The sequence below is a fragment of the Lepidochelys kempii genome, chromosome 6 (assembly GCF_965140285.1).
Source record: "Lepidochelys kempii isolate rLepKem1 chromosome 6, rLepKem1.hap1, whole genome shotgun sequence".
Classification (NCBI taxonomy): Eukaryota; Metazoa; Chordata; order Testudines; family Cheloniidae; genus Lepidochelys; species Lepidochelys kempii.
In genome coordinates this window covers 100,956,223-100,969,916 of record NC_136385.1, presented here as the reverse complement: position 1 = coordinate 100,969,916, position 13,694 = coordinate 100,956,223, and the positions used below count along the sequence as shown (strand labels likewise).

General features: G+C 37.6%; 1 protein-coding gene across 1 annotated transcript in view; it reads right to left on the bottom strand.

The window, feature by feature from the left end:
* TTC8 (tetratricopeptide repeat domain 8) overlaps positions 1–13,694 on the bottom strand; it is a 73,646-nt gene that overhangs the window by 9,840 nt on the left and 50,112 nt on the right. The window contains exons 8-13 of the mRNA XM_073349394.2: positions 12,523–12,608; positions 11,134–11,221; positions 6,941–7,051; positions 4,443–4,582; positions 1,972–2,146; positions 688–810 (exon numbers count right to left, since the gene is read on the bottom strand). Of these exons, the coding sequence (XP_073205495.1) occupies positions 688–810; positions 1,972–2,146; positions 4,443–4,582; positions 6,941–7,051; positions 11,134–11,221; positions 12,523–12,608 (723 nt within the window). The remainder of the gene's footprint in view (positions 1–687; positions 811–1,971; positions 2,147–4,442; positions 4,583–6,940; positions 7,052–11,133; positions 11,222–12,522; positions 12,609–13,694) is intronic.

Sequence of the window (13,694 nt, the reverse complement as noted above, 5' to 3'; positions counted from 1 at the left end):
TTCCTCTTTTGCCCAGGGTAGTGGCATATTCTTGTCTACTGTAATTTTTCTATATAATTTTCCAATGCCTTAGCATGGAACATTATTATTTATTTAAGCCAATGGTCACACTCTAATATGAATGCTTAACTCAGAAAAATCTCAAGGTAGCCTTTGTGATTACAATGCATAAATAAATACTACTGGCTGTATGTAATTTTAATGAGGCAATCTCTTCATCACCTCTTTGTAGAAGAAATCCCTTGGCACCTGATAATGGACTCTTTCACCTATCTCTGTCAAGCAGTATATTCCAACAGGGTGTTCAACGTATTGAGGCAATAACTACAGGATAATTTGTTTGCTCTAATTCAGGCCATAGCATTTTTATCCTCTTTTACCTTTGGGATACCATTTTACCTTCAGAAAACCCTAGTTTGCCATAACTGTCAACAGCAGATGCTGTGAAGGCATTGCAAATGTTTCTTGTCTTCAACCAGCCACTCGAGGGTGTATGAGGACATAGTCTAGTGGTGCATGGTATGAAAATCCAGAGGCTACTTCAAAACATGCATCTGAGTTAAACTTTGCTGACAAGCAAGCCATCTGGCTGGCTTCTCACTCAACTGAAATTTCCTTGAAATCAAGATTCTAACCACAGGAGGTTCAAAGCAAGCATCTCACATAGCTTTAGAGTTTAGCACCAACCTGCTCAACATGACCCCTTCGTAGCTCCAGCACAGCCAAGTTGTTATAAGCTTCTGCATGGTCATTATTATTGGCTAGGGACAGCTTGAAACACTGGTAAGCCAAGTTCAGGTCACCTATTCCCTAAAAATACCAACAGAGTTTTCCACACATCAAAAAGTTTGACAGTAAATTTCAGGTTGCTTAGTTTTCTGTTTTGTTTTAAAGGAATGCTTTTTTCATCTGGATGTACTATTGTAAAATAAAAATGTGTTACTTTAAATAAAAACACACTGACAGGAACCCTACTCACAATTCCAGTTTTTCTCAACTGCCTTTTGCCCCCCTCTCCTCATATGGGGGCGTCTTACTTTAGTACAAATATCAGTATCTCTGGTCCGGAACAGGAGGCTATTTGCTAATGTTTCAATTATATGATTTAAACTGATACAATGCAAGGTCACCTTGAAACTGCCAAACACTAAGAAATACATGCATCATGGCTTTTAAACTTCCAAGGGTGTCAAAACGTATGCATTAAGGGCCTTATCCCAATTCCAGTAAAGTCAATGGAAAATTCCCATTGACTTAAGGTAGAACACTGTTGAAAGTTTAAATGGTGTTTAGAAGTCTACTTCCAGGCAGGCAGTTAAAGAGAAATACAAACTGGGTTACGTATTAATGTGATATTCTCCTCCCTAAAAAAGGATTTTACAATGAACTCTATTAAAATTATAGATAATTAACAAATTAGATAACTTGAATATCTTTACTGGACAATTACCACTTGTATTTCTGTTTAAAAAAGCACGCTGTAACAGAGATGCACCTTCTCAGCCACAACACATGCTACTCTAGGGTCTCATTGTATTCTAATACTCTAATTCTATTGGCATAAACATTGTTATCCAATAGCATGTAGCAACCCAGCACTTCATGTCTAAGGGAAGGCAGCTGCAGGAGAAACTACTTTGAATCTGCTATATTAGTCTAACAGGTTTGCAACAGAACAAGTTCCACCAAGGTTCCGTTGGAGAGTCTTTCAGCAAGATGTGACAACATGCTAAACTGGAAGAATGAAAGGTACTCCTCTCCTGGGGTTTCTTCCTGTTCTGAACTGGTAGTAAACCCTCAACCCAACTAAATATGTACTGTGCTTTATTCTGTACTATCAGATTTCCACACTGTAAGTTTTTTTCACAACAGACCTTTGGGTCTATCTACCAATTCCTTTTGCTTCAGCATTATTGTTTTTTTCATTCAGTAAACTCATATTTATTCAGAAAAACTTTAATTTTTTCATACCACAGCCACATGCCCCAAGTTGTACCAAACATCTGCTGCCTCCTCCTCATTTTCAGCCAAAGAAAGTGCACGTTCAAGGGAGGTCAGTGTCATATCATACTGCTGGGCATAGAAGCAACAGAGGCCCAGATTGTTAAATAGCTGGCAGTTATAAACACCCATCTGCAGGAGACGTCTAGTTCAAGAGAGAGATAATTTAACATTTTTAGATGTATTGCAAGTAGGAATTTCTTTCTAAATGGAAAATCTTCCCTCCATCCCAACAGGATTAGGCATGACTAAGTACATTACATAACAGTAATATGCTCTGAACGGAATAAAATAAAGTGAGTTCAAAGCAAATGTGAATTTTAAAAAGTAAAAACCACAGTTAATCACGGGTAATGACCATCCTGTTTGACAAAAATGTGTTGAAAGGCTAAGCCAGAGACAATAGACACAGACTATTTCTATGTGTAGAATCAGTGCTATGCAAAATGCTGTGTGTGTAAATCAAAACTCTCACACTTCGGCTTTTCAGATGTGCCACTACATTTGATTTTAGTGTAAGTCAGAGTTGGATATATCCCTCATCACCCAACCTTAAAGTTGTAACTTGTTGCTATCACTTTTTATAATCACGCTTCATACTTAAGTTGTTTTGGCCCAACCCTGGGCTTTTAGCAAACGCCAGATCAGATCTTATCTAACTTTTAATCAGATTTACAAAGTAGGCATATTAAATGCTGCACATTAACTTTCAATAAAAATTGAAAAAAGTGTGTGTTTTAAAAGGTAGCTGTTTTATTAAATCAGAACTCTTTTATAAGACTTAGAGGGAAAAGTACACTTAAGACCAGATCTTAGAATGAATGTAGCTGCTTTGTATGAGAGCACAGGCCAATTCTGGACCTAAAGCCATCATAGCCAATGGCAGGAGGATCGCCATAATGAAGGGAGATCTTCAGGTGGTTTAGAACTAGCATAGATGCTGTAGTCCATAGAGCTAGCTTAGCCTTTTTATTTTACTCAGAAGTAACACAAGGAACCTACAGGCCTGTATCCTGTAAGACACCAGTTTAAGCAAGTTAGCAGAAGTATGGTAGGCCTGTGATATAGCATAGATAAAATGGCCCAACAGTTACCCTAGATTTTGGGAAATTGGGGACAGCTTGCTCAATAGAGGGAGTTGGTACATAACAGTACCAGGCAACTACAGGAACACTGAACTGGTACTGGGCTTGGATAGTTTAGGATAGAATCATTGGCAAATGTCTAACTACAAACTTGCTTGAGCAATTGGTGACTATGTGATAATGAGTTAAATGACATTGATAGGTTAACCTATAGGATAAGTGCACCCCAATATTATGAGGGTGAGGAAGTTAGATTTGGACATGGAAGGCTAGGCATCAGAATGAATATTCGTGATAGTGCCCAGGCCCTATAGGACAAGCCACTTTGTAGTGTGGGCAAGCTTTCCATCATTGACTCTTCAGCTCTTCATTGTTATCTACCCCCAATCTTTGGGCACTGAAGATCCTGGACCATTGGACTTATTTGGCATGCCGGAGGCAGGGCTAGTCCTTTGTCTCTCACCTCTAGGTCCCCAAGGAAGGGTGTAAGTATCAGAGCATATGCAGGGAATGACACCAAAGATATCCCTAATACTGCAGTACTCCATCTGTTTATGTGGTTTAAGGCTTTTCTGTCCTTACTAATTGGCTGTTATTAAAACAAGGCTTTGCTTTGCCCTCAGCATGAGTGTCTTTGCCATATACCCTGAAGTTCCCTACAAGACATTCAACTTATCAGTTTTAATTCTGTGGAGCCTGATTCTGGGATGAGAACCCTATTACCCCAGCTCACTAATTAGTATCAATTGGCAATCAGTACAATTATTATTAACGATTAAAAAGGATCAGGCTACAAAGTGCACAAATTGTCTCTCTCTAATGTTGGTACAGGGGCTTCTTCACAGGCTGGTGATCCTTAGCTGCTTAAGACTGGTGGCGGCTGGCATGGTTTACAGCCGTCTTCAGATTGCTGTAAAATAAACCTGGGGAAAACCCTGGCTCACAGTCAACCTAGGAACAGGGGAATACATGGCTGCAAGCACACCTGTAGCCAAGGATGTGGGCCATGGAGTTTTACAAAAGGGTTTTTTAGTGGCTTAATCCTTCAAGGTGGTGTGTGCCTCCTGCAAAATGAAGTTGAAAATCAGGTCCTTTTGAGCCCCCTCTTCATTCATTAATCAGGTACTCAACCATACTGATGCGCTTTTATTTTAAGAATCATCCGCATATTAAGTGCTTAAATGTAATTACCATATTATAGGTATAGAAGATATTAGAGTAGGTATGTTGGTGATATAGTAGGCAATATTTCTCCATTTGGTTAGACACCTTTGATTCCTACACACTCGCATTTTCTTTGGCAGTATCAATGTTCCAAAAATATTTCTCTTTAATATTAATCTTACTTGCACACACCTGTAAAACCGCAAAGCTATCTCAGGTTGGTCTGAATAAAAGTGGTTACTACCAATGCATGCAATAGCTTCCACATGAGTGTTATCTTGTTTTAAGACTTTTCTGTAGTATTCTGCAGCTAAGGAGATGTTATTCATTTCCTGCACATCAAAAATAGAAAAACAAACAAACGAATATTGTGCAAACTGTAGTAATCTTGCTTTTTTATCATTTTATTAAACTCTTATAAAGTGCCATAAACTTCCACAGTGCTTTACAGGGCATAGGTAAGGAGCTGGCAACCTAGGGTATGCCTACCCAGTGAAGGCAGACTGATATGCGTTGGCTTTGCTTGCGCTAGTATTCTAAAAATAGCAGTGTAGCTGGAGGTAGCACTGGTGACAGCTCAGACTAGCCACCTGAATAGAAACCTGCCTGGACCCATTGGATTAGTACTCTGGTGGCTAGCCTGAGCCACTGCCCATGCTGTCCCTGGCCACGCTGTTACTTCTAGTGCACTACGTCGCGCAAAGCTAGTGTCTCTCTGTCTACCCATGCTGGGAAGCATGCTCCCAGCTACAGTGTAGACACATCAACAAACAAGAATTGTTTATTATGGTTCTCTGAACATACACTACAATTCACTTATTAGCCTCTTCATAAACTACATGCCCATTTAAGTGAGAAGAACGGATTCAGTGGAGAACATTTTACTGATTCTAAACCATGGATTAACAGAACACAGGTATGACAAGTACACTTAAAAAGGTACACGTGGTATTTTCTAAAGCCTATTCACAATAGCTACCATGTGCAAATAGGTGTTTGCTGCTATTTATACTATGCTATGGAGTACACAGCACAGTACAATAGTTCCCCCAAAATTGAATGATAAATTCCAGACTGTTTAGTCAGACTTTCAGAACAATTCTTTTATGGTTATGTTCAAAGCAATTCATGAATTAAATGAGCACCAAGTATTACCATGAGCCTCTGAAAACTGGGATCATGGAATAATTTAGCAAGTTTGTTTCCAGTAGGAGGTGCCAATTAAAATGATCATATTGTATCTAAAAATACACCTGGATGTATGGTATTTGAATGGAGAAGAGGTATAGACTTTTGCTTCTTGTAACAACTAGACCTATGTCCCATGTACTTTGAGGGGTTACTGTCACCAGAGAAACCACCTCCTGTAGAAGATGCGTGAGTGTACAAAATTTAGAGGTAATTCAAGAAGTGTTTTTATTTGTTTAGAGAGCAGTTTGTTCATTTACCCTATTGCTCATAAAACATTCTACTAACATCCTACAGTGTATCATACTATCACCCTGAGCAACTTGACTGAAAACAGTCAAATTAAAACCTGTTCTATCACACAATAAAACTGTGGCAAATTAACTTATGCAAACTTACATTTCTCAAACAAGGAAACATACTAAATTTTAATAATAGTATGATCATTTAAAAACCTGGAGCAGATGGAAAGTGGCAGACCTTCTCTTTTTCTAATGCCTAAGGAGAAAGTGTTTGGTACATATGTCCCTCCAGGCATGTGCAAAGAGAGCTGAATGTTTGTATGCGAGGGTACAAATCTTTAATTAAGTTTAATTAATCTGTAGTTATGTGACACACCAAAGCCCATCAGTACAGAAACAAACATCTTTCTATAACAATGGTGCAGAGAAATATCTAATACAGACTGCAGTACAAAAATTCATAAAAAGGCTGCATAATGTTGAGAATAGTCTACAGAATAATATGCCACACTATTTAAACACCGCTTTCTCAAGCTGTGTTTAAAGATTTAATAGGAAGACTAGAAAAAGGATATTAGACAAAAATGGATGACTTCTTTGTACTTTGAAATAGATTTATTGCCATTTCAGTGTGCCAGGCAAACTACAACAATATAAAACTCAATATTTCCTATTTTTAATTACAGCATTTTCTTTAATGCAAAATAAAAGCAACTACCTCTGATTATCAGCCTACAATGAAACTACTGTTCTATTCTAAAATATTAGTAGTTCCATTTAAAACAAATACCACCTAAGCTATGACACATTTCAACTTTACTAATTCACAATGACTTACAGTACTAAAGAAGGCAGTACTGACCTGTAGACTATCCTGCTGTTTAAAACTATTAACAGGCCCTTTGAGACACCAGCACTTTTCTTCTCTTTTAGATCAATGAAAAATGTATGAGCCAATCATAGTACTACATGGACAACATCTGGAAATGCAACACTTGATTTAATGTGGATTTGTTTGTGTGTGTTTGAACAAGGAAAAGCGTGGTCTGTTTGGTATAGTTAACCAGCTGAACAAATAAGCCTGCAAAGCTGTCTTTATTTTGGTAGACTTTCTGCAACACTACCTGTTTTACATTAGTAATGCTGGAAAATAATGTGGTGAATTTTTGATGACCTTACAAGCATATTGAACCTCTGGCCCTTTTTCTTGCATAAGAAGATAACCTTGTTTGCATTAGCAGTAGTGTAGTACATGCATACCTCATAGATTCTGGCAATCCCACAAAGAAGGGTCACTTCTCCAGGAAATCGATCTAATCCTTGCTTGAAAAGATGTAAAGCTGTCAAAGGCTGATCCAACCGAAAATACACCTGAGCAAAGAAAAAGTGTATATAAATATGTCAAATATTGATTTTCATGCTCAGACAGCTGTTTGACAAAAGAAGTGCTACCAGCAAGAGATATATTCTTCTTTTGATGCAGAAGCCATTATGTCAAATAGTCATATGAGCATCAATGGGAAAATCTTTGCAGTGATGCTAAAAATGTGACAGTCTTAATTATTTAAGTGCTAAAACATGCCTGGAACTGTACAAGAACCACAGAGAGACATTTCCTGTCTCTATATTTATAATTATTACTTATAACATAGGTCCAGGGACCTATAATTCACAAAACTAACAAAAAAAGTCAAAGTCAAACTGGGAGATTAAGATGATGTCACCTTAAATATTTTAAACATATTTTTAATCTAAAAAATGATAGTAGTCACATTTTGAGCCTCATGGAAGAAGTGAGTCTCAGGAGGAATCTGAATGAAGAAAGAGCAGAGGTCTCTTAAAGTGTATTTTAGAATTCATGGAAAGTCTTCTACTCTGGCCAAATGACAAAGTGGACAGTGACATTTGCAAGCTTCCTCATATTGCTCTGCCAAAATGTCTCCAGTCATATTTAGACAAGATGATCCCTTATAGGCAAAACGGTAGTTCAGTCTGCATGGCCTGTCAATCTTTAGTTTCTGTGCTGGTAATACCAGTATGGTGCTAATAGTGATGTGGAGACCTGTCCTGTAAGAACTACAGTATAACTGGAAAGAGATCATCAACTGATGTCACAAAGACCATTTAGGCAGCACTCAGATGATATAACTTTCAGAGACTACTGGAATGAAGCACATCTGAATCCGTTACAGAGAAGAAAAAAAGCCATATTCTACATGAATCACTTGTGTCATTCAATTCCCCAAGCCGATTACTCATATTTCAGTAGAAAAGTGTTTCAGGTATATATACTTCAGAGTAAAGCAAGACACATTTAAAGTGCTCATGCTAGTGGAATAACATAGTAAATAATGTTTGATTGTAACATACGAACAATGGAAAAATACCTGCCATTGGTGTTATTTAATATAATAAGTGGCCCAAAGGAGTAAAGCATCAACATTACATATTAAAGAAATCACCACAGTTAGAAGCACAATACAGCTCTTCTGCTTTTGGGATCCATGCAGGGAATTCTGAATGCAAATGATCAAGTTATTGTAGTCCAATATTTAATTATCTATAAACAGATATATGGTGCTTTGCACGCACACACAGCAGTATTCTTTGAAATGAGACAATGGGGTAATTTTAATGATCCAATTGACAGCAAGTATTTCTCAAGTAAGGGACTGCAGTTTCAAACTGATAACAGTAATTAGAACATTAGGATCAGTGGAAAAAAATTGCCTGATATTTGCTAGCATCTCCTATATTAAGAAAAAATAATTCCTTCCTGGGGAGAAGGAATAAAGAAGATTGAGGCTAGCTGCTGCTTTTTTTTTTTTACCCTCTTCTACTTGCTAGACCTGACCGCACCAAGTGACAGTATCAATTAAGCAGACATTTTAAGCAATGGGACATCAACAATCTATTCCTAGCACATTCCATCTGTGGATGTCACACTTGTGTTGTATCTAAAGCAGAATTCAGAGTATTCACTGTACATTTCAGTTTATAATCTGTAGAGCAGCTTCAGATGGATTTAATGTCTGCATTAAGCCTTAAACTTGAAAGAAATGTCTCCATTATATCTGTCATGCTCATTTTCCTTTCTTTAACATTTGAATTTATTTTACTATTTCTCACCAACTTTTTTCTACAATCAAATCTCTCTCTAAAAAGAGCTTCAGCAGAGGATATATAGATGAGAGAATAAATGATAGTGGGTATAGCTTTTTAATTAGCAAGAGTTTGGGATGATCATATTACTCAATGTGGGAAACACATGAATGACTTATGCAAGTCATCCCAAATAAGTGCAATAAACTCTTTACACACACCATACTTGCATGTAGCCATAACTTACACACCATTTTAGAACTGCTTCTGAGAAAGTCTTTAAAATAGTTATTGATTATTTTGTATCCATCACCTGTAAAGCTCAGTGTTCCTTATACTATAAGTAAAACTGCACAAGCTTGAAGGGCATAAAATTAATTTTTAAAACCTCTAAAAATAGCTTTTCAAACCATAAGAATACTATGATTTTTAAGTCTGACATATTGTGTTCTTCTGGTGCTAACAGCAAGTGCTGAAGGTTGCCCTTTCTGGAGAGCTGGGAACCTCCTAGTTCTCTGGTGTGAAAGTCCCATTTCCAGCTCTGTAGTCATGAAATAGTATGACTCCTTGGAGTTCTTGACTTGTACAAAACAATTCCCTATTTCTTATTCCCCTTCCCCTGTCCTTTGGCCTTAAACCAATGTTTCTCAAAGCGTGGAGGAGGAAGGTCTCAGGATTAGCCAGATGGATATGCAGAAAACTCTTAGTTTTTCACAAGTCTCAGCTTTCAAGTTTTTTTTTAAAATTAAATCTCTACTTGTTAGGGTGATTAAAATGTGACTAGGATGTAGCTGATACTGATGTCTGTCTGATTTTGCAGAGAGCCTGAAACAATACCTCTCCGATATGAACTGCCCCATTCTTTCCAATGGCTGCTAACTCAGATGCTAATTCACTACTCAATGCACACAGGAAGCATCATACAATAAAAAGCTATACATATACTCTGAGTAATCACTTATTTTAGGGAGGCCTTTAATAGCTGTACTGAAAAAGCAGGAGGGGAAATAGGTTTCCCTCTCGTGGGGGTGGTGTGTCAGCTTTCCAAAGTCTGGGGAAATGCTGCTTTATGGTACATCTTTACTGCAATCAAATGAATAACTGCAGCACATGTAGACATATTAGAGTTAGCGTTAATCTAGCTAGCCCAAATAACAAAGGTAGTGAAGCCGTGGCAGCAGGGACTAGTCACTAGAATAGGCTTGCAAAGCCCATGCAGCCACGGCTTCATTGCTATTATTATTCAAGCTCCTAGATAAAAGATACCCTGGGGGCTTGTTTATACGGTCAGTTACTTCACAGCAAGCCAGGATATAAAGCTGTCACAAGCCGACTGGCCATGTGGACCCTGTTACCATGTACTAAAAGTTCTGGAGAGTGCTTTGACACAGGCTTGCTGCCCACAAACTGTGTGGACAAGTCCTTAGACAGCAAGTTTCCTGGAGCAGGCCGGTCTCTTCTTGAATGTCTGGAAAAAATGTTTAGAACCTCATGTGCACTACCATAAACAACAATTTTGGTGTTTGAGCGGTGATGTTGGTTCTTCAAGTGTTTTGCATATCTTTGTTATGATACAACTTTGTCAATTTCGAGGTCTTTCTGACTGCTACGGATAGACAGTTGATGTCAGTTGAAAAACCAGTTTTTAGATCCATCTAGTCACTCTTATTGGTTTATTTCATTGGTCTCCTAAGAAATCAGACAGCTACACATTAAATACTGCAACTCTGATCATTCCTTATCTGTATAGTTCTGATTAGGGTTTGTTGGCGGAGAGAACATAAGGCAGAAGAAGATGGTGTCTTTGATGGTGTCCAGTACTTAAACTATGCTCTTGCTTTTGTACACAGTTCTGCTAATCACAAATTATCAAATCCAAGTAGAGGGCATACTCTGAAGTACATGAATGCTTGAGCCTGCGGCAACAACAATTTAGTGAGACTTCTGTTTTCAGTACTGACTTGTATTTCCCACACCATTCATCACCATTTTGATATTAAAGAACTGGAGTAAGACAAGTTGTGGGGAAAAATGTACAGACAAAAAAAGCTCATAAATAATCCTCTAAAATAAAGGCTTATTCTCACAAAACTTTAAAATTTTATAGAATGGAAGTCTGAAAAATAACTTGTTCTATTTGTGTCAGTTCTGCTGTTTAAGTTAATTGCATTCAGAAAAGATTGGTTTATTTTAATACATTTTAAAATGGATTTGAAAAGCTACGCAATCTGAAAAATGTATCAAGTTGGATAGTCCCAGGTCAGCTGCCCCCTGGATTTTCATGTATAGATGAGAATTTCAAGTTATTCTAAAGCAGGCAGATTTAATTTGATTTGAAAATATCTACTTACTTTTGCTAAATACAGTATTGTATCTACCATGTCTTGCTGCTTGAGAGCTGATTTAAATTGTTTTTCTGCTTCACGGTACAATCCTAACCTAAGAGATAATAGATACATATAGAAATTTCTTTATTTGACAATAATGTAACTTATTCAAACAAAGCACTATCCACTAAAAACAAATAAAAAACCTCATTAAAGTGCCAAAAGTAACGTGGGGGTGGGTGGGGTGTAAAAAATCATGCATCTGCTAAAAGAAAATCCAGGTTCAAAAGTTAGGAAATGCCAGAATTGCCTTTGTAATCATAATTCAGCCCCCTTGTGCATGTGCACTGAAAGTCTTTTGATCACATACTATTTTTTCCACAAGATTCCTGCCTCATTCGTATGCAGGATGGATCTCCTCTGGAAACAGGGTCTTATACTAGGAAGTTTTGAGCAACCTTAATAATAGGTGTTATCAACCCTGCGTATAATTGAGACAAACACAAGGAGGAAGCTCTAGTGCTCAAAATATTGGAGCCTCAACATTATCTCAGATTGTGGGACAAGGTCTGCTCATTTTTTCATTAATACCCCCAACCTGTAGACTTCCTCATTAATTGAATATATACTGTACTAGCCTCCTTATTTGAAAGATAAACCATTTTATCTAAATTATGAGTAAAGCTCAAACCCGGCTTCACCAGAAAATGCCAATTTGTCTATGTTTTCCAGAAATGGACTGGCTCCACTGAATTTCTGGTGATACCTGGGCAGGGTTCTGGAAGGCACCGTGCCTGCAATGCAGGCTTCACGCCAGCTCACTTGGTGGGCTGCTGGGAACAACCTGGCTTCCAGGTTTGATGGCTCCATGGAAGCCGCACCATATGGGCTGTGTCGGAGCCAGGCGCCCAGGGGTTCACAGATTCCCTACCATAGAACCAGGAGCCCGGATGTGCCTCAGCTTAGAGTAGGGCCTGTTTCCATCTCTGCAGCAGGAACCATGGGAGTCCAACCTCCAATGCTGCTGGCTCAGCCATCTGTCTCAGGGCTTCTAGGCTCCCAGCTTCACATGAGTCCATTGGGTGCTCCGAGAATCAATTTTGTTTCAAAATATTCTAAATGAAATGCTTTGATTATTTCAAAATTATTTTTTTTATTTCCCTTCTAGGAAATTTCAATTTTTTTTGGTTTCAAAATGGAACAATTTTTGGAATTTCCTGTAAAACAAAAATTCCAACTTTGACCAGCTCTAATTTTATTATATTGTCATCCCTTAACTACTTACTATACGAACACCTCTTACTACTACACAATTTGACCTTGAAGCTTAGGAAATACTGTACAATTATAAGAAACTAAAGTTCATGTTCCTCAGATCACAATCAATCACTAAAGAATACAAAAATGACTTACCTATAGTAGCATTTCCCAATTTGGACTTTCCACCACCAGTCTTTGTACTGTGCATGCTCTGTGGCAAGTGCTGCCAAATCTAAAGCCTTTAAAAAAATACACAAACACACACCCACACCTTAAAACTGGCATTTCCAGGTTTCAACAAAGAATACTGATGAAAAATACAAGACAAAGAACAGCAAAATCTAAAAATATTGAATAAAATACTTTGGTACATGCAGACATTGTTTTTACATATAGACTACGGAAGGATTATTACTTTATTTCTATGAAGATTGAATCATAAAATGTTTGAAAGGATTATAGCAGGATGTAATCATACATGCTTTTTAACAGTTATATATAATGCAAAAGAGGAACTAGGGAACACATTTAATGAGATTGCGGAGACAATGTAAGGTATTCCATAAGTCTAAGCATACACATTTTTCATGTTTCCCATCATCCATGGGGGAAATTTACTAAAAGTGGCTTAAACTTTTTTTTTTTTTTTTTTAAGAAAAACTGCCGAGGTACTTCTGCTTGAAATAGTGTACAAATTATCTTGGTTTTGGTAATATCAGGCCTTTTCTACCTGGATCACTTGAGCACAGTGCACTTTCAAGTGTGTGCAGTGGTAAACACTGCTTTCCTTGGTCTTCTGTTTCCTATAACACAGGAAATGAGTATGGGGGAAAAATAGGAAGGCTTCTCTCCCTTCTAATCCTCCACAATCAGGGATGTTTGAAAGGTAGGTATGCTATTCAACACACTTTGCTTGAACAGGGACCATTGGAAGGGTCATATTTAAACAGATTAAAAATCAGAAAGAAGCTCTAGTTTATCTTTTTTTCTTTAATTTCTGATTTCAGGTCATGGCATATTGTGCTGAAAGAATCAGTCTATACTGTATTGAAAGGCTATAAAACATACAAGCTGCAGAATTGTTTGAAATTCCATTTTCCATCATAACGTAAGATGTCAGAGTAAAAGCTACACTTCCATTATAGCAGTTTCACCAAAAATAGTCTAAAAAGCTTTTAAACAAAATGTTATGAAAATAGACATACATGGCCATGAAGCTCAGAATTTACTTGATTTCTTCATAATTATTTCACAGAACCACAGAAATGGAAGACTCCTATTAGAGTAGCTAAACTAGGGGCCAGTAGAGAATTGTTTCTTAGGTA